We start from the raw sequence: 22,854 nt of genomic DNA on the forward strand, positions 1-22,854 counted from the left end.
AATGTTCAAGAGAATTCTCACAAGTACATGCTAATAATCAAGTGACTGTAGCAATGTCAAAAACGACTAAGCTGGCTCAAGATGCTATGAGAAAATGTGAAGATGACAGATTATCATCTGCAACCTTCTCAAAGGCTTAGGCCGATTTAAAAAAAATTACACTAAAAAGATATTTTTTAATATTTATTTATTTTGTTTTTTCGAGACAGAGTTTCTCTTATATCCCTGGCTGTCCTGGAACTCAACTTTGTAGACCAGGCTGGCCTGAAACTCAGAAATCCACCTGCCTCTGCCTCCCAAGTGCTGGGATTAAAGGCGTGTATCACCACCGCCTGGGGCAAAAAGGTATTTAAATAGCCTTTTCATTTCTAAAATTTCTGCCTAAAGAAAAAAAAAACCTTTACAAACAAGAACCACACTGAACCCCCATATTTTCTATCACCTAAACCTTGTCTAAATATGCTGAACTCCTACTTGAAAAAGAACATCTATAGGATTGGAGAGAAGGCTCAGCCGTAAAGAGCACTGACTGCTCTTCCAGAGGTTGAGTTCAATTCCCAGCAACCACATGGTGGCTCACAACCATCTGTAATGGGATCTGATGCCCTCTTCTGGTGTGTCTGAAGACCGTGACAGTATACTCACATACATAAAATAAATCTTAAAAAAAAAAATGAACATCTGGAGCAAGGTATAATTTTTGAGTGAAAAGAAAATCACTATAATTAGAGTAACTGTTTCCAAAATAATGTATTTCAAATGAAGCCCAAGGAACAGGGGGAAAAGATCACACAGTAAACTTATTATTAACTAGATACTTAAATATTATTGAAGTAAATAAAAACATTTATTTATTCACTGAATGAACCCCAGTGAGTACAGTAATTCCTCCATTAGACTTTCTGACTCTGTACTCACATGAGCTTTCACACTGTCACTATTTTCCCTTCGGACACATGTGTGTTTCTAGCTTAACTGTGCACTTACTGTTGCCCCCCACACCCACCCCACTCCCACTCCCCACCCCTACCCTCACCCCCATCCCCCACCACCACCACCTTTACTAGCTGTTCTGTAGTTAAGAATGGTCCAATCCTCCCATTCCAATTTTCAAAACCTCTCATCTGGCAAGGCTCTTCCGTAAGTAGTAAGGAATCCTAAGTTATAGTATTGTCCCTGCCAATTTTTTTGCTATAGACATGTAATAGGCTATTTGATTTTTATTCCTATTTCCAAAACAAAGGAATGTGGTCAGGTGATGCCTATAATATAAAAGAGTAATGGTGAAAGCTAAAGTGTGAGTTGACAGTGCTTGGCTAAATCCTGACCTTTACTTCTACCAAGACCACTGTAAAAACTGAATCAGGAATATGTTGGGGTTGTTTTGTTCCAGTTACTTAAAAAGGCAGATTAATATCCTGTTTTAAAACAGTGAGGCAGGGGCTTGGGGTGGGGGGAGCCAGGTAAATTATAAGGTTTAATGACTTCCTTGAAGATGCAAAGTGAAGCTTTTCATACTTAACAGAAAAGCCAAGTAATGATGTTTAAAACTACAATAGCCTATGGGAAAACTGGAGACCCTAGAAAGATCAAATGCCCATGCAGAGACACAGGACATAATCTTTCATTTCAGACTTGTCCCCAAACATTTAAGTGCCCACAGCCTTCAACATCAAAGAACTGTGCTTTCTTTGTCTACACACGCCTACCGCCTTCTCTGAGAGGCCTCCTTTCCCGCCCTCACAAGCTCCTCATCCGCCTACACGACCTTGCACCTGTTTTTCTCAGACACTCAGTAGTCCCATTGGCTGTTCAGGAACTGAGGCGTCTGTCTACCTATGCATTTCCTTCCCAGATTCCCCACTGTTCCTTCAAGAATCAAGATGATCTCCAGGTAAGTTAATTTCTATTATCATATCATCCCATAAGAATGCAATTACACATTATATGAAAAGAAACAGAAGTAAGAATTTTGTAAAATTTCAAGTTTTATAGCTACATTTTCTTAGTTGGATTGACTATATTAGCCTTTGTATTTTCCTATTAACCTGTGTTACTGGGACTCAGTTACATACAGAACACAAAAGGAATCTCAAAGTATTCCAAGCTCTAAGTATTAGAAGTCTACAGCTTTATCCATACAATAGGATATCTGACACCCTGAAGCGAGTTCCAGGCACTCAAGGTACTTTCAGCAGCAAATATATTTTGATATATAACACTTTCAAAAAGAATAAAAAATAATTATGTAGCTATTTCCTACTATTTCTAATAAACCACCCCAACTATGTTTTCATGTATTAATATTTTCTAATTCCCTCAATAGTCTATAATTATAATAATAAAACTATTTAGAAAAATTTCAACACAAAAGGGAATATGCTCTCTCTAATCATATACCTTCCAAATGGGATCTACTGTATAAGTGGGACAAACGTATTACTACTCCCACAAAAGCATGCAATGAGAAAAGAGCAGACACTCCAATAAGATGGGCCACAGTATGCAGAATGAAAAAGCTATTAAAAGCACATTCGCTTGTATAGAGCACACAAGAGAAGCTTTGGAAAGCACATAATGACTAGGAGACAAGCAAAGAGCCACTCACCTAAAAAAAAAAAATAGCTATGGCAGGTTCAAAATTATTAGTGGTTAGATTAAAAATCAAAGCAACACACCAAAATAGCACAGGACAGGAGTGAAGACTAGGTGACTTACAGGAATCCTTCTCCAGGGTGTCTGGGTATATTTATCAGCATATGTACACTTTTCCTCTTTAGATTTCTGGTGGCAGTTACATCGGGTTGCCTGGAGAAAACCACAAAATGTTTAAAATGGTTTAATTTTGTACATACACACAGGTAGTTAGAGGCTGTCATAGAAGAACAGGCCAACTCATCAAGTTGCACCATACAATGCAGCTCTGGACACTTTGATGGCAGACATGCCTATATCAAACATCAAGGTCTATCCAGTCATCTCTCCTTTTTCAGGGACTGTATTTAAGAGAAAGCCAGTGAGCTACACTTCAAATAGTCAAAATTTCTCTTGGCAATCTCTTAAACTGTCTAAAAAGAACTCACTATATATAATTTTATGTGTGTATATAACATCACATCTAGATGTAAAATATATGTAAAAATCAAGGGCAAAAAAAGACTACTACTGAAAATTCTATTATTTCTCTGGTCTATTTTGACCTTGCTGTTGTAAAGCACTGTCCTCTGCCCTTACATGATCTTTATCAGGCTAACTGTAACTACTTGCAAGAGAATTTCAAGGTTGGGCCTGATGACACTCCTTAGACAGGGTGGAAAGGTTCAACTAATTCACCTGAGATTCACTCTTCAGCACCCTCCCACCAGCTATACTAACCTCTGCCTGAATGACTGTGGCCCTGTTGTCTTGAGGAAGAGCTAGAGTTTGTATTCTCTGGAGCATTAACTAAGAGGGAATTCCATCTAGACAGCAGTGGGGTGAGAATTGCCAGGGGTGTAGCCACTGTGGGCTCACCCATGCTCCTTTAAACAGTCTTTCACCTATGCTCTGAAACAAAACTCAGCAGACTCATTGGTACCCAAAGTTGGACTTTGGTGGAATTCTACTTCAGGCTGATGATGATGCCTATAAGAGAAGATGTTTATTTAGAACTCTCTGGGGAAACTATTTTGGCAACACCCATTAAAGACCATTTCTTAAATGAAGTTGTGATGTAACTCTTCTGGGTATTAAGTACAAACAGATGCCATTTCTGTTTCTCTGTTCATCCTGAAGAGACTCTTTAATGATCCACTGACTTTATTGTCCTGGAGTATTATCAATTCAAAAATAAATTCTCTACACAATTCAAATCAACTGCCTTTTTAGACATATCTGATCTGTCTGTTCCTATTCATTCATGAGCTGGACTCCTGCCATAGGGCCTCAGTAGCACAGTTCAATGTTAAATCCTTGACATTCTCGACGAAATTAGTATTTTATAAAGCTGAATTTGCTCTGTCATATTGGTTTTTGGCTCTCAATAAATATTATTTTGATTTTTGCCATTTTATGCAATAGATTCTTTTTACCTAGCCTTTTAATTATTACAAACTATCCTAGAGCTGAATTCAAGGTACTATACAAATAGTTTGTTTTCCTATGAACATTTAAAATTACAACAACTATAAAATCATGATGATTCATCAAGCCTTACTCTGGGAAACCATTTATCATTGCCACAGACATGAAACTACTTCTCTAGAATCCCTTTCAGTATAACATAATACGTTAGGCCAAGTACTTAGTTTCACTCTGCTCATAGAGATAAAATGCCCAGGTATTCATTTCTCAAGACATGTTTGAAAGAAAGCCATTTACTCTCCATCAATAAGCAAAAGTGAAGAATTTTATATCCCCACAACAGAGGAGATCAACAATGAACCAACAAAGAATAATTCACATAAATACTTCATATTTTATATCAAAGTTCAATCATATATTCTACTGGAACATATGTACTCTGAACACAATGTGACATGACTTCAAAAGTCAAAACTAATGTCAAACTCCACTCCACTCAGTCTTATAAAAACAAACACTGCCCCACTGTAAAGAGCCTCAGCTTTAGTCTGTCATAATACTTACAAGCTGATGCTCTAAGAGTTGGATTTTTTCATCTTTTTTCTCTATTTCCTCTTTAAGTTGTTTTATTTCATTTAGTAAATCTTCATTCTGAAATATGAAAAAATGCTGTTATGTGAAATTTTCTAATGGTAACTATAACATCAGGAAATCTAGAACATTTTAAACTAATTTCATGGTCTAATGGCAACTGGAATGTAATCAATGGGAAAAGGGAATTAACAGCTAATACTCACCAAGCTCCCACCTGGATAAGTATTTATTTATTTACTTATTTATTTATTTATTTATTTATTTTTGCTAATTCATCTGATTTAATATTGAATATTACAGACTTGTTTCAAATACCACATTGTACACCATAAATATGAACAATTATTCTATCTTGGTAATAAAAATAATAAGACATGTTAAAAATAGAACAAAATATATCTCTGCATATAATTTAACACATATGCATCTAGTTCATATCTATTGTTTTTATCATATTTTCTACACTACTACATAAATGACATACTTTTCTACCTAGTTTTATTTTTATTTTATTAGACATTTTCTTTATTTACATGTCATACGATATCTCCTTTCCTAGTTTCCCCTCCAAAAAAACCAAAAAACAACAAAAAAAAAACAAGAACAAGAACAAACCCCTGTTCCCTCCCCCCTCCCCCAGCTCGCTACCCCACCCTCTCCTGATGACCGACTTAGTCATCCTCTACTATACATATGCTGCTGGAGCAATTAGTCCCATCATGTGAACTCTTTGGTTGGTAGTTTAGTCCTTGGGAGCTCTGAGGGTACTGTTAGTTCATATTGTTGTTCGTCCTAAGGGGCTGCAAACCCTTCAGCTCCTTGGGTCCTTTCTCTAACTCCTTCATACATTGGGGACCCTGTGCTCAGTCCAATGGATGGCTGTGAGCCTCTACTTCTGTATTAGTCGGGTACTGTCAGAGCCTCTCAGGAGACAGCTATATCAGGCTGGATTGTCCTTCCTTCAGTCCTCCATAGTTAGTCTCTGCAACTCCTTCCATGAGTATTTTGTTCCCCCTTTTAAGAAGGAATAAAGTGCCCACATTTTGGTCTTCCTTCTTCTTGAGTTTCTTGTGGTTGGATCAGTATTTATGACCCTGACTATAAAAAGGTATGTGCTTAACTGCTTTGAATTGACATAATAAAGAGACTGGGGCCAAAGGTTATACAGGAAAGGAGATCATCATGCAAAACTGACTTCAACTAAGATTTCAAGGACACTTCTAAGTTGTTTGTTAGAAAATATCAAGGGCAGGACAAAGGGAACAGAAAATTAATGTATAGTAAAACTGTATAATTAATGTATAGTAGAACTTTCAAGATTGGTTCAGAACTCCGCAAAAAGTAAATAAATATGCCAGGTGAGTACCAGGGAAGGAGTGTTCTTCAAAGACCCACTGTCCTGACAAGTGCTGCCAGAATTAAAGAGAAAGACTCCAGCCAGCATCAATACTGCAAAACAGAAGCTGCACCCAAGGCATTGCAATACTCCAGAGGAGAAGCCTGAACCAAGAGTGATCACAGGCCATTTACATCTAGTGGGAGGAGTCAAATCTATTTCTAGCTTGAATGACATTACAAAAATGCTATGAATCAAAAGAAATAGAGAACATAGGACACAATAAACTATTCCATCTCAGCTTGAATAAGAAATAAACAACAAATGATCTGTCTATTCACAAAGGAAATAGCACATGAATTAATGTCAGTTGTCAATGTGTATATCATGTAATACTAAAACAAATGGACAACAGAAATGAAAAACCAAACGATGAGAACATGGCACTTTGAAAGGTGAAGTTAGTTTTGTCTCTTTATAGTAAGTTTCTGGCCTGGTGTGGTGGCACATACTTGTTAGCACAGCCATTCAAAGGTGAACACAGGAGATCTGAGTTCTAGGTTAGCCTCAGCTACACAGAAAGGTCGAGAACAGCCTGGACTAAATAAGACCTTGTCTCAAAATTAATTCTTTGCATATATAAAATTTCATAACTTGAGAGGAAAAATGATGTGAGGAAAAAAGTTAGCCACAAAGCTATGGGAATTTTAGTATGCTTCAAGGTTATCAAAATCACTTATTTTAAACTAGATGCCCATATGAAACTGTTTTATAAAACCTAGCCTTCTGCAGATCTGCTGATGTGGAACACTTCGTCAGGACCAGTAGTGTGGAATTGCATGGCTGAGTAACTGAGTAACAATAAGTATACACCAAATGGAAAAGGCCAGATTACTAACCCATGTAACTACTGTGCTACAGTCTTAAGATTACAATTGCTTTGTATATCATTTGGCTTTTGGTAAATTACTCAGAAGCCAATAAGCAGCCTAAGTAAGCTCCTCTGCTCAGCTCTTCCTGGCCTGGGCCATCTGAGTCATCTGGAAGCAGCATGTGCCATGTCCATGTAGAACTCATATCAATTTCCCAAAGCTCATTCTCCTTTATACTACAATCCTATGTCACACTGCAGGGTGGACCCCTCAGTTTGGCTCTCAGATTGAAGAAGACATATGAAGCAGAATTTCAGCTCATCTATGGATCAGGTAATTGATCCATAGATAACTTAACATTATGTTATTTGAAGTCAGTAAAGTTCTGAGATTATGTTGTTGCAATGACAAACAATTACACCTAGGAAAAGGGATGTGAACACCTTTACTTGAAAATATTAAATGAACCAAAGTGTATACTTGAGAAATAGTTGTAAAAGAGCTATCTACTAATATCTAAAAAAATCTTGAGAATTATAATACTTTAAATTACTTATTAAAATATACATGAATTCATAATTAGATTTTCAAACATAGAAAAGGTAATCTCATCTTAATGTATCCTCAATTCTGTAGATAGATGAAATACTTAACTACCATTTTAATTTCACTGAAAACCTTATTTTGATAATTATTACTCATAGGTACAAACAACAGTAGTAACACAAGGGCAAGTTACTTTCCACATGGCAAGGGGTGATTTAAAGTAAAGCACCATTTTAGTTTCATGGTAGTCCAGTGATGCTTTACTTTAAATCAAATGGCAAAGGTTCATGGGAATTCTGATTATTTTCCCAGATGGCAAAGTTCTAGGTTGGCCTGTTTCCTGTACTAGGAGCTGATTTCATGCATGCTCATATAGACGTTAAACAAGTATTTGGCCATTGAAGCTACAATCACAGATCATTTTTGTGACTTTATATCACTAAGTTGTCTAGGCTGGCCTTGAACCTACTGTGTAGCACAAGCAGACTTCAAATCTGCTTCTTGGGTGGTGGGATCTAAGGCATATGCCACTACAGCCTTCTAAAAGCTCTAGTTTTTTAATACCTCTATTATTCACAGCTTAAAATGTTACTGCTGTATTATTTTTATAGTAAAAACTTTGAAATCTTCAGTGCAAATACCTAGCCATACCTTATATATCTGATCATCGTCTTCTGGCTCTGGACTCGATGGCAATGATAACTGAACATCATGCAATGATCCACTTCCGTCATGCTACCAGGAAAAAAAATAACAAATGAAAGATGAATACAATAATCACCAGCATCCACTTGCACTCCAATTCCTCCTAGCTCAAATACACGAAAAGAACAAGAAAGAGCTAAGAATTCCGAAAGCTCCTCCCCCCTGCACTGGCCAAAGAAAATGTGCAAGAAGTAGGGAACAGTAGCAAAGATAGCCCCAGGAAACTGCAGACTACTGAACTTCAGTAGTTAAAAACCGACCATAGGTGGTGTGCTAAAGACATTTAAAATTAACTCAGCTAAGAAAAGTGGGAAGTTCAGCCAAATCTGCTTTGGTTTGGATACATGTTTTAAATATAAACAATTCACAAGTAAATTTAAAAACTCAACAAGGCTTGGCCATAAAAATAATTTGATTAAATACCAGGTATCCAAGAATATGTTTCACGTGACTCTATATAAAACATCTGAAAAAAGGCCAAGTGATGTTCTGTATTGTAAATCAGGATAGACACAGACAAAGGCACCAACTAAGGAGAAACCTCAGGGACATATACAAGAGGAAGCTGGAAATGTTCCGTGTCTTAATGAGTTGGTGCTATATAAGCCCAAACACAAAAAGTTCAAGCTTATGATGGATAAGTCTTAACCATTCTACAAGCTACAGAATGTAAGAGAACGTGAAAAAGCAAAGTATTTTGTCTTTAAACACCAAAATGAAAAAGAGAGGATACCGTTAAATCCTAGCTTTTGCTGAACAGATTTACTAGTTTAAAACATCCCATGTTCAATGATTCAAAGAGACAATGGTACGAAGGATAAACCAATGTAGGATGTGCCAGAGGTGATGCTGGGGAACTGAGTCAGAGGACCACATCATAGCTGCAGCAGCTCCCAACCACTGCTCTCCTCAGCAAACATGACCATGGACTGACCTGACCTGAGGGAGCAGTGTCTGCATAGGAGAGAGGGGCATTTAACCCATTTGTTATTCAACAAACCTGTTCAATCAGAATCTGCAGAAACAGGCCATGGAATATGTATTTAGCAAAGCTTAACAAGCAAAACACATTGCAGTTAAGACTAATAAACATTTGCCAAATTCTCAGCATTGGATAAATTCTATCTTTACTAATGATATTATGAACACTAAGACCTGAGAGGGGTGTGTGTGTGTGTGTGTGTGTGTGTGTGTGTTGCATACAAGTATGCACGTGGAAAGCAGGAAACTACCCCATTGTCATCTTCAGGAATGACAATCGTTTCTTCTAAGATGGTCTTTCACTGGTCTGATTTGCCAACTAGGCTAGGATACCCCCTCCCCTGTCTCTGCCTTCCCAGTGCTACCACACACTTGACTACTGGGAATTAAAATTCAGATTCTTTTGTTTTCAAAATAAGTGTTTGACTGAATGAGCCATTCCCCTAGTCCCAGAACATTAGATTTTGAAATGATTTTAAAACAAAGAAAAGAAGGCAGAGATAGGATACTTATTTTACAACACACATCTCAATAAGAAGCTCATCTCTCTTCCAATGGCATGGAATGCTAAATGCAGGGTCTTATAAAAAAAAAAAGTGTATTTGTGAAAAACAGGTTCTAAAAATTTAGCCTACTTCCAAATAACTAAATATCTTCCTGCCTACTATACAGAACATCAAAATAATAGGAGAAAACACAGCACATATTGGTTTTCCATGCCTGTGGGTGTAGTTGTGGGATGTTATGCAGCAGGGCAAGAAAAAGAAAATCCCAATCTTCTAGGTGAAAGAAAAGAGAGAGCTCAGCCAAGCTGAAAATACCTGGGATAAAAAAAAAAATCAGGAAATCCATTAAATTGCATCTAAATTGCTAGGTACACCACAAGAACAACTGCTCGTGAACAGCTTATCCAAGGTTGAAAGACAGTCAAGAAATAAACTAAAACTCTATGCAGACTCCAACTAGCCTCTGCTGAGCACCACAAAGATGTAGATCAAGGACAAAAGCACTGAAAAAGGAACCATGATTTCAATCCAGAGTTTGTAGCCTGAAGCCTATTAGACCAGTCCCTCTCTAAAAAGGTAGAGGGTGTGTGTGTGTGTGTGTGTGTGGGTGTGTGTGTGTGTGTGTGTGTGTGTGTGTGTGTGTGTGTTTGTGTGTGTGTATTCACTATGGAACTCAAACAAGATGGAAAACTTCACATGTAACACAGAACTATCCAAGACACAACACAAAATTACTACATACACAAACAGAAAAATATCAACTCATATGAACACTGAAGCCTAATGGCACAGAATTTAGAATTAACTAGAAGAGATATATTAATAAGGGTTAATGTCAAAAATTTTCAAAAGTATGGGTGAACTCTTGAAGTAAGTAGAAGAAAATATCTCTATCAACAAATAAAATATGTAAGGTAAAAATAATTATTTTGTTTAAATTTAAAGTCTTACTTGAGACAACAGAATGAATATTGAAAACAGATGGGCAGAAATGATCTAATATAACTAATTAAGAGAAAACACACTGACCAAGAAAAAGAATATGCTTAGGAGTGTGTGGGGGCAATAAAAAAGGTGTCACATTCAGTTACTGATGTCATAGAAGAAATGTACAAGCATAAAACACAGGAGCGGAGAGTTTAAGAAGCTCTATTCAAAGAACTGAACATATCAACTAGGTCCTGTGAAGACGGGTTCAGTTCAGTAACAGCAGGACTCTCAAAAGCTGGAAAGAAAAACCTGCAGGAGCCTAAAGAGGAAGTCATAGGTAAATAAGAAAATGAAGATGTTATAGACCGAAATGTATGGAATGGAACTAAAACAGTGTGTAGGGAAAGTGCTGGTTAGAAGGCTAACAAGTAAAAAGCTGTCATACCTGTAACTAGAACACAATAGACCAAGAACAGAAATGAAACAGTAAGGAATAGGAAGTAAAACAACAGAAAACAATCAATGAAACTAATAACAGCTTCTTCGGCCAAGGTGTGGTGGTGACTGCCTTTAATCCCAGCACTGGGAGGCAGAGAGGCAGACTAGTTTCCGTAATTTCTAGGCCAGCCATAACTATATAGAGACTGTCGTTAAAACAACAATAGCAAACAAATAATCAAAAACCCCAGGTTCTTTAGAAACTATAAAAACATATAGCATAAATGTATCAAGAGCCATCACATGTACGATTCTAAAGTGACCCTATCAATCAACATCACTAACAGGAAAACAAAAAAGTGTGTAAGTAAAACATGACCAATATTCTTTACAACAAAGATAAAAGATTCCTAACATAATTCTGAAAATCAGATTCAAAGTATCTAGGAAGTAAAAATGTCATGAACAAATGGAATTAATTCAATGAATACAAAGCTAGTTCAATTACCAACAAGGAATGTAATCATAATCATACATATGAACATAGGAGACCTCAGCACATGCCTGTTATCCAGCACTACAGACACTGCTGAGAGGGACACATCTGAGCACTATAGCAAACCTGTGGAAGGAAAGGTGTGGTAAGGAGGGAGGGAGCTCATCAGTGGCCAGTAACAGGGACAGGTAAGCAAGTGGAGCAGAGTACTCACTAAGAAGGTAGGAGAAGCCATAAGCTGGTGCTATTATTTATGGCTTCATTTGTAATATTTTTAAAACACACACTATAGCCTCAAAAAGTTAACTTCTATGCCCGTAAGTCAAATTATCAAATACCTGTTCTAGTTACAAAGCTACTGACACATCCTTAAGAATTTTATTCATATCAATATTGCTCTATATTATCAAGATATTAAGATTAGAAGTCAATTTAAAGAAACCAAGGCACCATATAGTCAATTTTCTTTTCTTCAGACAGGAAGCCCAGTGTCATGAAGTGTCATGAAGCACAGGCTGGACTCAAGATTGCTGCACAAGTAAGGATAACCTTAAATTTCAGACCTTCCTGACTCACCCCCACCCCAAGTGCTGGGATTACAGGCAAGATGTCATCAGGCTTAATTTAATGAGGGGTGGGAACCAAACCCAGAGCTTAATGCATGGCAGACAAGCACTCCACCAATTGTTCTATCTCCCCAGGCCCTAAGCTAATATTGTAAACTCTGGGGAGGAGGTGGGAAGAGGATGACTGAATAGGTTTACCTAAGAAAATTAGCAATTATTATTAAGTTGTTTCTACATCTTAAATAAAAAAAAAAAACTTGCATTCTATTTTAAAAGGCTAGCAATTTAGATTTAAAAGATCAAAGAGGAAAAAGGCCTTTTTTTAGATCAAAGCACAAGATCTTAATGACTGTCAACACACTCTCTACCTGAATTAATTGGTGAGACTACTCCTCCCTTTAGTAAGACACTCACAGTGGTAGTGCTGTCTATTTAACCCTGATTAACATGAAAGCATCCGGGATAACATTAGAGAATACTTTGAGACATATAACAGAAAATTATAAGTGGAATGGAAACATTCTATGTTTAAAGATAGCTTTTCAGGTAAAGATACTTGTCACGAAGCATGATAGCCTGAGTTTAATTCCCAGGAACTGCATGGTGAAAGAAGGAAACCAACTTCTTCCAAGGTGTCCTTTGTTGTCCAGCCTCTATTCACATATGCACACTCTCTCCCTCCCTCTCCCCCACCCACCCACCCTCCCACCCTCCCTCCCTCCCTCCCTCCCTCCCTCACACACACACAAAATAAATTAATTTAATTAATAATACTAAGAAATAACTTCACACATGATGTTTTTACTTCATAATATACATAATAGGTAAGTAAAACTGATGTTGGATGTTGGACACTGTTTTGATTGTTCTGCATAAGAATATTTAACAAATCCAAGAAGAAAATAAGATATAAAGTTTCAGCAACTGAAGAAAGTATGAACAGTTTGGTTAGCTGACTGCCCAAATATTCTAGCCTTTTACTGAGTGAAGTATCAGCAGTTTTTTTAGACTTTGAATTCTAAATGCAATTATAATGCTAATGTATTCATCTACAAATCACAAAATAAGACCTGTTTTCAGACAGAGAGTTGAATCCAGGCTCTTGTTCCCACTAGGAAAGAACTCTACCATGGAGCTACATTCCCTGTCTACAGTGGCATTTTATTAAAGATGAATACCCAATTCTCATATAACAGCATGAAAGGATAACTGTCAGCCAACCTTCCCCCAGTGTTCTTTCTGAGACAGTATCAAAGTAAACTTCTGGATTGATATTTAGTTTCCACACATAACCACTGCAAAACCTGGTAATGGCCATCTTACCCAAGAGGTTCTCCCACGAGATTGCAAAAACTGGGGCCTTCCTATGAGTTCCAGAGCAGCTGCAGTGGACATGAATACTTGAAATGGTGAGGAAAACATTCTGGCAGCACTGAGCAGTCTGTGCTGACAAGCATCATCAGTGATGTCAACAAAGCTGCTTTGTGTTTTGACAGGCTAGTGCCTGGTCATGAAGGCATCTCAAGAAAGCCAGCAGGGGAAGGGGAAAGGGCTTCCTTTTATTTTCAAAAGTAGTTGTTTGTTTGTAAGTTCAAATATTCAGACAGACAAATCATATCAAATCCACTCCACAATGTCAACTAACAATTTTGAGTACTACTGTTTATAATTGATCTTTGGTGTTTAAAATCTTGTGATTCAAAGCAACATCTAAGGATGTAAAAACTAGGCTTTAAAGCCTGATTTTCAATTTTTCAAATGTGAATTGGTCCTGACATGCTTGTGGCATAGCATCTTAAACAAAAGAGACACAGGTGATATTTGAAAATAACTGAGAGTGTTGAAATCCATGAAAAACCTCATCATAATAGTCTGGAAAAATACTACTGTAAGCCTATGTTTAAATTTGTCATTAGCCTAAGTAACACATCTCTGAATATGGACATGGCTTTCCATGTTGCCCTCCCCGCCACACACTTCCAGCCAAGCATGGTGATGCATGCTTGTAATCCTAACATTCAGGGCTGGGATAAATGAGACTAGCTAGCTTAGAGCACCTAATGAGACACTGCTCACCACTCCTGCCCAAAAGAGGAGGACGAAAGAAAGTAAGAGAAAGGAAGTGAGGGAAAGGAAACGCGCGCGCGCACGCACACACACACACACACACACACACACACACACACACACACACACACCATTATTTAAACATTCAGCTCCAAACATAAGTTTCTATACTGTTGGTCTGTACAACTGACTAAACTCAACAATATTTTTAAAAATCTTTCTCTATAGCTTTGTTAATTAGTAAATCCTTCAGTGTTTTCTCTGGCTTCCCATTCTCATCTACTGCTCTGTGTTAGTACAGTATCCTATCCTGAGCTAAAGGTTTTGTTGCTGGATTTTTGTTGATTTTGTCTCTCCCCTTTTAGTCTCTTTCAGTGTTCACAAAGCTTACCTTTTGTCATTCCCACTTTTGGACTCATTTTCACAAATTCTAAACACAATGTTGCTATAATACTAGTTAAAATTATACTAGATCTATAGGTGGTGCTGCAAGGGATGGTAGATTCACATCATATACCTCAAATTGAATCATAGAGTTTATACAGCATATAATTGTTTATCCTTTGTAACACACGATTCTTCTAATTAGCATTTATATGTCATCCCAAACTATAAGCTAGCCATTCTGCTTGGGCGTGTATCATCTATGAATTACAGCATGAATAAATACTCAGACTTTCTTTAGAACAAACATTTTCTGAATAAGTTCTTTTATAAAGCAGCACAGTTATCATTCTGTAGACTTACTGAGTTTTTAATGTTTTACCTACATGGTGAAAATTCCATTATTTTATTGTTCATTCACCTACATTTATAGTTTATTAGATTTAAAGCTTTGAATGTACTATTATTTATGCCCTAAATATGTTTTTTGGGAGCAAGGAAGACGACACACAGAATGACGTAAATTTCCTGTCACATCCAGGTACACTACATATACAAACATGAATATGTAAGCTTGTATATATTTATGCATACATATATACACATAGCATTACAAGTTCCATTAGTTTATCTTTACTACACAAATGATTTTTAATAATTTTATATTGTTTTACTTAACTAAAACACATAACCATCATGAACAAACATCATTTCAAGACTTCTTAGCTAGACTTAACCTATAATTTTAAGAAGAATACACTAACATACAATAAAAACTAAGGTTCTCTTTTTAACTTCAATACTGTCAAACTTTTGGACATTCAAACAGTACTTAATATATAGTATGGAGAATGTCAGAGGACTAACAACTAAATAAACCTTAAAGTAAGTACAGTTCACTTTGGGGACATCTATGTAACAGTTTAAGCAACTCAAGCAAACAACTAAAACTTTCAAGTTTTCATACTCGCACTGGCCCTGAGGTCTTAGCACAACTGACACCTTGTTTGAAGTACCAGTCAGACCTCAAATTCCAGAACGTAGGCAGCACCACCTGCCAAAATGAGAACAATGGCCTAATCCATCAAAGTCTATAGTTCTGGAGATGGCCACTCTTAGGCTTCTGCAGTTCTGCTTCTGGCTAACAGTTCTTGTTATCTGAGGTGTGTCGACTCAGGATGTGGCTTTTGTGTTTAAAAGCTCACCCCGAGAAAGGTCTTTTCGCAGCAATAAAACCCTAATTAGGACAGGGATAGCATCTAAAATATGTATTGGAAAAACTACATTGTGGTAAAAAGGAGTTTGCAACTGGAAAGGAACACACTGGAACCTGACTACTGTTTCATTTCTCAGTCTGGGTACTGAATGCCAAGCAGTTTCACATCTTCCCATGCCATGAGCCCTTCTACAATATAAGTTTTTTAAGATGCCATGTTCATATATGCTTTTCCCCCATGGAGTGATCAGATCTACATGCTGACAAGTTTTACCATCTATACTTGTGCTCATGTATTTAGTTTTGGCAAAAAGTTAAATTCAAAAAACCTTCAATTTATATTAATAACATTTTACTACAGTTTTCTATGCATTCTTTCAATACTTTCCTTGAGGCTGATTTATGCTTAGCCTATATATATTATTAAATGTCTCCACTGACATTATAAACCATACTGTCTCTCCCTTCATCTTTCCTCACCCTGCACCCATTTCTGGTTTTCTACTTCCAAGCAGTAACCACTCAGTATGTTCTAAACTCAGAGTACCAGTTATGATATAGCTGCTTTAAGTATATCCTCTGGCTGGCAAAAAAAAAAATGCATACATACATACATGGTCCATTCATATACATGTGCCCAGAAACACACATGTTTAGATAAAAATCCCTGGGTTTTGCTCAATATTGCAGTGACAGGGAATATGGAACATATCATAGTTGACATTTCATAAATACTAGCACATATTCCTTTGTCTTATTCTCAAGACAAACATCCTGCAGAAAACAGAGAGTGCATCATAGAGACCAAATACACTGCAACCCAAACAAAATGTCACAAAGAAGTATTATGATTTTTATATTACCCTGTCTTAAATTCTTCACTTTCTGTTCCCAAACTGAAAGACAAAGGAATGTGCAAATATGATAAAAGCAAAGAAACTCATGAGAAGAGATGAGCAGATGACAGTGGACCTGCACAACTTCTCTGGAAGCTACTGTAATGTCTACTAGGACTCGATGCCAACATGACTTCTGATGGGCCCAGTCCTAACACTCAGGTACAGAAAAACAAAAGTGCATAAAGATGTGCATCCAAAAACATGTGCTAGGAACCTATAGAGGCACTGGTCACAGAACCCAAACTGGAAAGTTGCCCAACGCCCATCAACTATGAAACAAATGAAATGCTTGTATACTATAATAGTCAACAACTTCAGCACAAGTGCAAAACATAAACGATGACTCGTAAAAGATAGTGTAACGAAATAAGTCAGACAGGATATTACATGGTTTTACTTCATTCCAAGTTCAAAACAGGCAAACATTGATTTTTTTCAAAAACCAAATAAACGGTCCCATTAACAAAACAAAAGAACATGTTCTCCTTCTGGATGTGTGCTGGCTACACATCCATTTGTACCAAATGTAGTACATACTACATTTCCATTTGTGAAAGTCAATGAGACAAGCACTCTCACATGTATATTATGCTTCAGCCAAAAAACTTTTGAAGCAGGCCATAGGGAATTAAAGGTGGTAGATAAGGCATTGCCAAAACTGTTTACATTATATTCCCATAGATATTTTAAAATATCATCAAGATCATAAATTATGAAACATACAGAATATTAACCTAAAATAATGCAATGGCCTAGGTTTAAAAACACCATACATGCATAAAAGTGATCTTGAAAAACAAATCTCAAGGTCTTTGTTTCTGGCTAGAAAGATGAGATCATAGCTATTGTCTTAGAAAACTGTATTAAGTTAAAGAATTAGATATACAAAAGTCCTATCTAAACTACAATGTAAAACTGAGGTGTATATAACTGGGTTCTGTGACTAGTGCCTCTGCAGACCACATGCAACAGTTGACAATTTTAAACATTTATATGGAAAGGAGAGTTTGTCCAAGTGAACTCAGAAAGAAAACTTTTACAAAACAAATCCCAATAGCTAGTCATGTGGTCCAGTAGTAGAGCACTTGACTAACATAATACAGAGCCATGGGAGTGAGCTCTATCACTTAAGAAGATAAAACAGACTCCACTTCTTGGTTTGGGCAAGGGTATGGGAGTGATAGATGGTAAAGAGAATGTTGGGAGCGCCCTGTCCATGCTTCACATCATACTGTCGGTTAAGGGCTTTTGGAGAACATGCGTATCAGGCCTTGAACAAAAAGCACTGTGTAAAAAAACTTCCCTGGTTTGTTTTCATTAATTGCTTTCTGAGCCTTTTTTGTCCAGTTTTTTCCTTTCTTACTGTTTTCTCGTGTGTTTCACAATTGGTAAGCAGGGGCAAGCACATCTCTGTGAGTTTAAGTACAACTTGACCTATATAGCAAATTCCAGGAAAGCCAAAGCTACAAAGAGAGGCTCTACTTGTCTCTCCTCATGAGAAAGAATATTAATGTAAAAAATTTAATGAAAGTCTGCATAGTGAATAAAATTAAAATGTCCAGCTGTTACAGACTGAATCCAAAATGTCTCCCATGGGCTCATATTTTGCAATCAATCTTATTCTCCACCTATAGCACAAAGTACAGAATGTGTAGGAGGTGGAACTGGTGGAAGGCAGTCCATAGAGGGGGGCCTTGGAAGGCTAGTTTGTCCCTGGTTCTAGCATTAGCTTGCCATAAGAGAGCTCAACCTCTGGCACATAATCTGCTGCCAGGAGCTGACCTCCTCCTCCAAACCTTCCTTCCCGTGAACAACTCTGCAAGCTAAGTTATTTCTGTGCAGTACTTTCATCAAAGTGACAAAGGTAATTAATACAAATTTCTTTTCTTCTTTTTCAAGTTACAAAGATGGAGCTGGAATAGTCATTACGTACTCACCTGGTGTAACAGACGCTTGAGTTTCAGTAACTGTGTTTTTACAGCTGTGCAATCCTGGACCATGTGCCGGAGGGTCATCTCATCCAAAATCACTGTGTTGTCTGGCACATCAACAAACATCTTCTGAGCCTGGAAAAAGGGGGTCCCTCCATAGCTTTCAAAATGACCCAAAGGAGATTCTCTATAAGGAGAGCCTCTGGAAGGGTGGGGAAGAAGGAAGGAAAATAGATACAATTTCAGAAGAAAGAAAGAATGGGACAGCACTACTACAGCAATCTTTACAACTCAGTTCACAGCACCTTCATACTCACCACAATAACCGAATTCCCTCTGAGCAGTTCCATCTCCTTAGCTGCTAGCAAAACTGACTTTTATGATTCCCTAACCCCATCCACTTTGTGTATTCACACACTGGCTGAATGAACCATCCTTAAGAGCAGACAATGCTCTTGACAAAGCTCTAGCTGTTAGAGGTATGCTCACCCCTTTCTGTGCTGACAGGTCTTCAGCTTCTGACTTGGGGTGGCATCTTAAATGGTACAGCACTCTAGATCCACAGCTAACTGACAGACTATTATTAAAGCTGATGGTGTGATTTCTTCCTTCTTTTTTTACATTAACAATCATCTTTACTAATAAAGGTAAAGGTTTTACAAGAGTCTGATGTACACCATGTATACTCTTTGAGCCCTGGATAGAATGCTTGCCCAGCATGCACAAGACCCTGGACTTGATTCTCATCACTACATAAACTGGATGTGTTAGTACGGTCTTATAATTCCACCACTCAGGAGGTACAGGCCAGAGGATTAGGAGTTCAAGGTTATTCTCCTTAACTACACAGCAAGTTTGAGGACAGTCTGAACTAAATGCAAGCCTATCTCCAAAAAAAAAAAATCTTTAGAACTTTAAGCCGGAATTACAGCCTGAGGCAAGAAGAAGTAGAGAGCAAGCCCTCTTGGGCTACAAAGCAAAGTCCATCTCAAGAAAAAGGTTATATTTTCCTTCAATTTCATCCTTTAATAGTTATGTAGAATAAAAGAAAAACTAAGCATAATGTATTTCATGGGAATGTAAAATATAATGTGCTAGTTAGAACTGATAGCTTAAAATTACTGTATCCATGTTACACAAAATTTCAGACAGTTATTAAAGTATGACAACTACATGATATCTCAATGTCCTAACGAGATACACTTAGAAAACATTTCTCCAATATGATGGCCATTGTCACGTATTAGAAATGAAGTTAAATTCTGTATATTAAATATGTAAAAATCAGTGTGTTGTATTTCAATCATCATGAAGAGAAATATGGCATCTACTTAAGCTTCTACCTTTCAACAAATATTCCTAAAACACTCAGTATTTATTTTAAGATATTTTTACAATATTGTTATTCTCTGAAACTACTTGTTCAAATTTCAGTACTGGTTAAAAAAAAAAAAAAAAATAGAATGCAGTTTGTTCTTCAAGCTCTTTCCCCAAACCTGTCTCCCTCATAGAAACTTAACCAACAGTTAATTGTCCACAATTCCCGAAGCATGCTACAAAGTGTGCCTCATTTTCAAAGGACAGCATCTTTGCAGTAGTTCTTATAGTCACTCATCCTGCTGCCCCTCCACTCAGATATCTCAGCAACTCCTCTTCACCTTTAGTTAGCTGACATCTCCTTCTAGAGAAGCCCCTTTATCACACAGAACCATGTGCTGCTATAGGTATTTTTATAGAGCTTAGTACTAGGCTCCATACCACAATACACTAAGTTTTTCATGCCTGGAAAACTCTATGATTCATGAAGAAAAAGGCTATATTTCTTATTCCTTTAATGTGCATAAGTGTTTATTGTTATATCTGCTTTGGTACTGCGTTTTGAGTAAGAAGGGATTTTAACTACCAGTTTGATCTATTTTTAAAGCTTTCATTTCTGATATTCTAAAGTCTATTGCTGTGACATGAAAAAAAAAAACCTTTTAAAAAATTATTATTTAGGACTAAAGAGATGGCTTAGTAGATAAGAGAACTTTTTGTTCATTCAGAGGACCTGGGTTCAATTCCCAGCACCCACATGTTCTCACAATCCATACTTCCAGTTTCAAGGAATCCTCACCTTCTACCCTCTGCAGGCATCAGATACACACATGGTGCACATTCATACAAGCAGGGAAAATATGGGTGTGAGAAGGGTTGGAAGAAGAGAAGGGTGTGTGTAAGAAGGATTAACCAATAAAGGATACATGGGAAAGGCTTACAGAAACCCACTATTTTATAACCATAAACACGCACACACATGTGTGCATGTGCGCACGTGCATGTGTGTGTGTGTGTGTGTGTGTGTGTGTGTGTGTTTAAATGATGGTGCCTTGTGTGGGTAGGTAATGCTTCCTTAAAAAGAAGTGAGTTACTAAATATAAATCTCAGAAACAGGTATGAGACGTCCCTGTGATACAGGGAAGCTGCAAAAGCTCCCAAACCATTACAGGATATTAATCATCATTTTGTTTCCATACTATCAGTAGATGTCAAGTCCTAGTGCTGAAGACACAACACATTCTGGTTGCAGGACAGAAAAATCAAGCTGGAACTGACCATGAAACTTCTCTGCTGGCTAGATACACTGCTAACTCCATAACACTGACCTGTTAGAATGAGGTGGCCACTAATAGTCATGACAGTTATGGAGTGGCTAACAGTCTTCTAATTGGAATCAAGGCCTGTTCCACAGGAAAGAATTCATGTCTGGTACAAGAAATCTGGTCAAAAGCTCATGGCTGTAGAAGTCATAGGGTGGGACCTATTACTATTGTTTTACCAAATAGACAAGGTATCACACTATCTTCCATGTATCTGTTAATATCAATAAATTAATGATGCTCACAACCTTGGTCAGAGATATGTCTTACTGCAGTGAATAGCAGGCAGTTGTGAGTAGAGAATCCCAACTGGCCACAGTGCTGAGAATAAGTGACTGCTGAGGGCTCAGCCCTAAATGGGACATACATATCAACCCTGCAAAGGCTCAGAAATACTACATGAAAGAGAAGAGAAGAATGCAAGAGCTGGGAGATGGGCAACGGTGCTAAGAAAGTCTGTCCTATGGACATGGCATGGCACTGGCACTCATGAATTCACAGGAGCTATGAATAGCTGCACAAGACCTGCACAAAATCAAACAAGTCAGGGTTTACAGTATGGAGTGGGAGAGTCTTATGAGGCTCCACCCCTAGCTAAAGAGCTCTCTGCATTTGCTGACTGTGGGGGAGGTTAGGGGTTTGGCTGAGAGTAAGTTCTAATGGACGGCTTCCTGCCCATGCTCATGCCAGCAGCACTAACTCAGAGCCTGTTATAGCTCATAAATTATTTTTTAAAAGGAGGAAGAGGAATAAGAAGGGAAAAAATGAGCAGGAGTGAAAAGGAGGAAAAGAAGGAGAAGGAAGGAAGGAAGGAAGAGGAGGACGAGGAGGAAAGGAGTATTTGAAGTAGCACTTGACATTAACCTCCCAGCCTAAATAATAAAACAATCACATTACTAATGAATTATAATTTTAGAGGCATCTTCCCGAATTATCCATCCTCTCTGTAACTTAGCTTCTTATTCCTTCCCACTTTCAAATGGCTCTGTCATGAGGATGCACTGTACACTGGTGCAGTCTCTGTGAGCACATGCGTCGGTATGAGAGGCTTGTTCTTCTCTATTTTCTAAGTCACAATTTTTATTTCAAAATTAATCTTTAGCATTTTTCTGACCATTAAAAACTTTCATGTAGAAGTTAAATAGGCATGTTTTATCGTAATTATCTAATTCTTTAAATGCCAGATCTGGCACAATCCTAATCAACAGTCTAGGATGTTATCTTATAGAATCACTGACTTGATTCGATGAGTTAGAAAAAGATCAGCCAAAACTGACACTTGACCACTTTGGGATTTTCTATCTGAAACTGTAATAATCAAGATAGGATGGAATTAGAGAACCAACAGACAAAAACAAGACAAGAAGGTGGCATTCTAGAAATGGACACATAAACACAATCACCTCCTCTTAGAAAAAACAACAAAGGCAATTTAACATTGGATGGCCTTTCAACCGTGCAACAGATATCTCCGTGCAAAAGAAATGACCTCAGAAACTAACAACAGACCTCAAAGTAAAATGCACAAGTATAAAATTCCTACATATTAGGAAAGAAAACCTGGTGTATCTTGGTTTGCAAATGTGTTTTGAGATACAGTATGCTTGTACACGCATATTCATGTATTCCAAGAAAGAAAACCTGTAAACTGAAACTTTATTTCTAAAAGTCATCTTTAAATTTTAA

The 22,854-nt window shown here is 37.4% G+C and overlaps 1 protein-coding gene and 1 long non-coding RNA gene across 12 annotated transcripts in view; one reads left to right on the top strand and one right to left on the bottom strand.

Moving 5' to 3' along the window:
* The window catches only part of Ccser2 (coiled-coil serine rich protein 2), a 107,177-nt gene that overhangs the window by 15,703 nt on the left and 68,620 nt on the right, over window positions 1-22,854 (bottom strand). For 10 of the 11 annotated variants that reach the window (XM_031362530.1, XM_031362532.1, XM_031362533.1 and 7 more), the window contains 4 exons: window positions 18,536-18,731; window positions 8,062-8,145; window positions 4,627-4,713; window positions 2,719-2,808 (listed from right to left, as the gene is read on the bottom strand). In XM_031362530.1, the coding sequence (XP_031218390.1) occupies window positions 2,719-2,808; window positions 4,627-4,713; window positions 8,062-8,145; window positions 18,536-18,731 (457 nt within the window). Of the gene's footprint in view, window positions 1-2,678; window positions 2,809-4,626; window positions 4,714-8,061; window positions 8,146-18,535; window positions 18,732-22,854 lie in introns of all 11 variants that reach the window. The other variant, XM_031362531.1, reaches the window with a different exon arrangement.
* LOC116085087 lies at window positions 10,739-19,193 on the top strand. Its single transcript, XR_004116411.1, has 4 exons — window positions 10,739-10,869; window positions 11,943-12,004; window positions 16,603-16,757; window positions 18,498-19,193. It is a non-coding gene; the product is annotated as an uncharacterized LOC116085087 (long non-coding RNA).

Source organism: Mastomys coucha, unplaced genomic scaffold (assembly GCF_008632895.1).
Source record: "Mastomys coucha isolate ucsf_1 unplaced genomic scaffold, UCSF_Mcou_1 pScaffold9, whole genome shotgun sequence".
In the NCBI taxonomy this organism is placed as follows: Eukaryota; Metazoa; Chordata; class Mammalia; order Rodentia; family Muridae; genus Mastomys; species Mastomys coucha.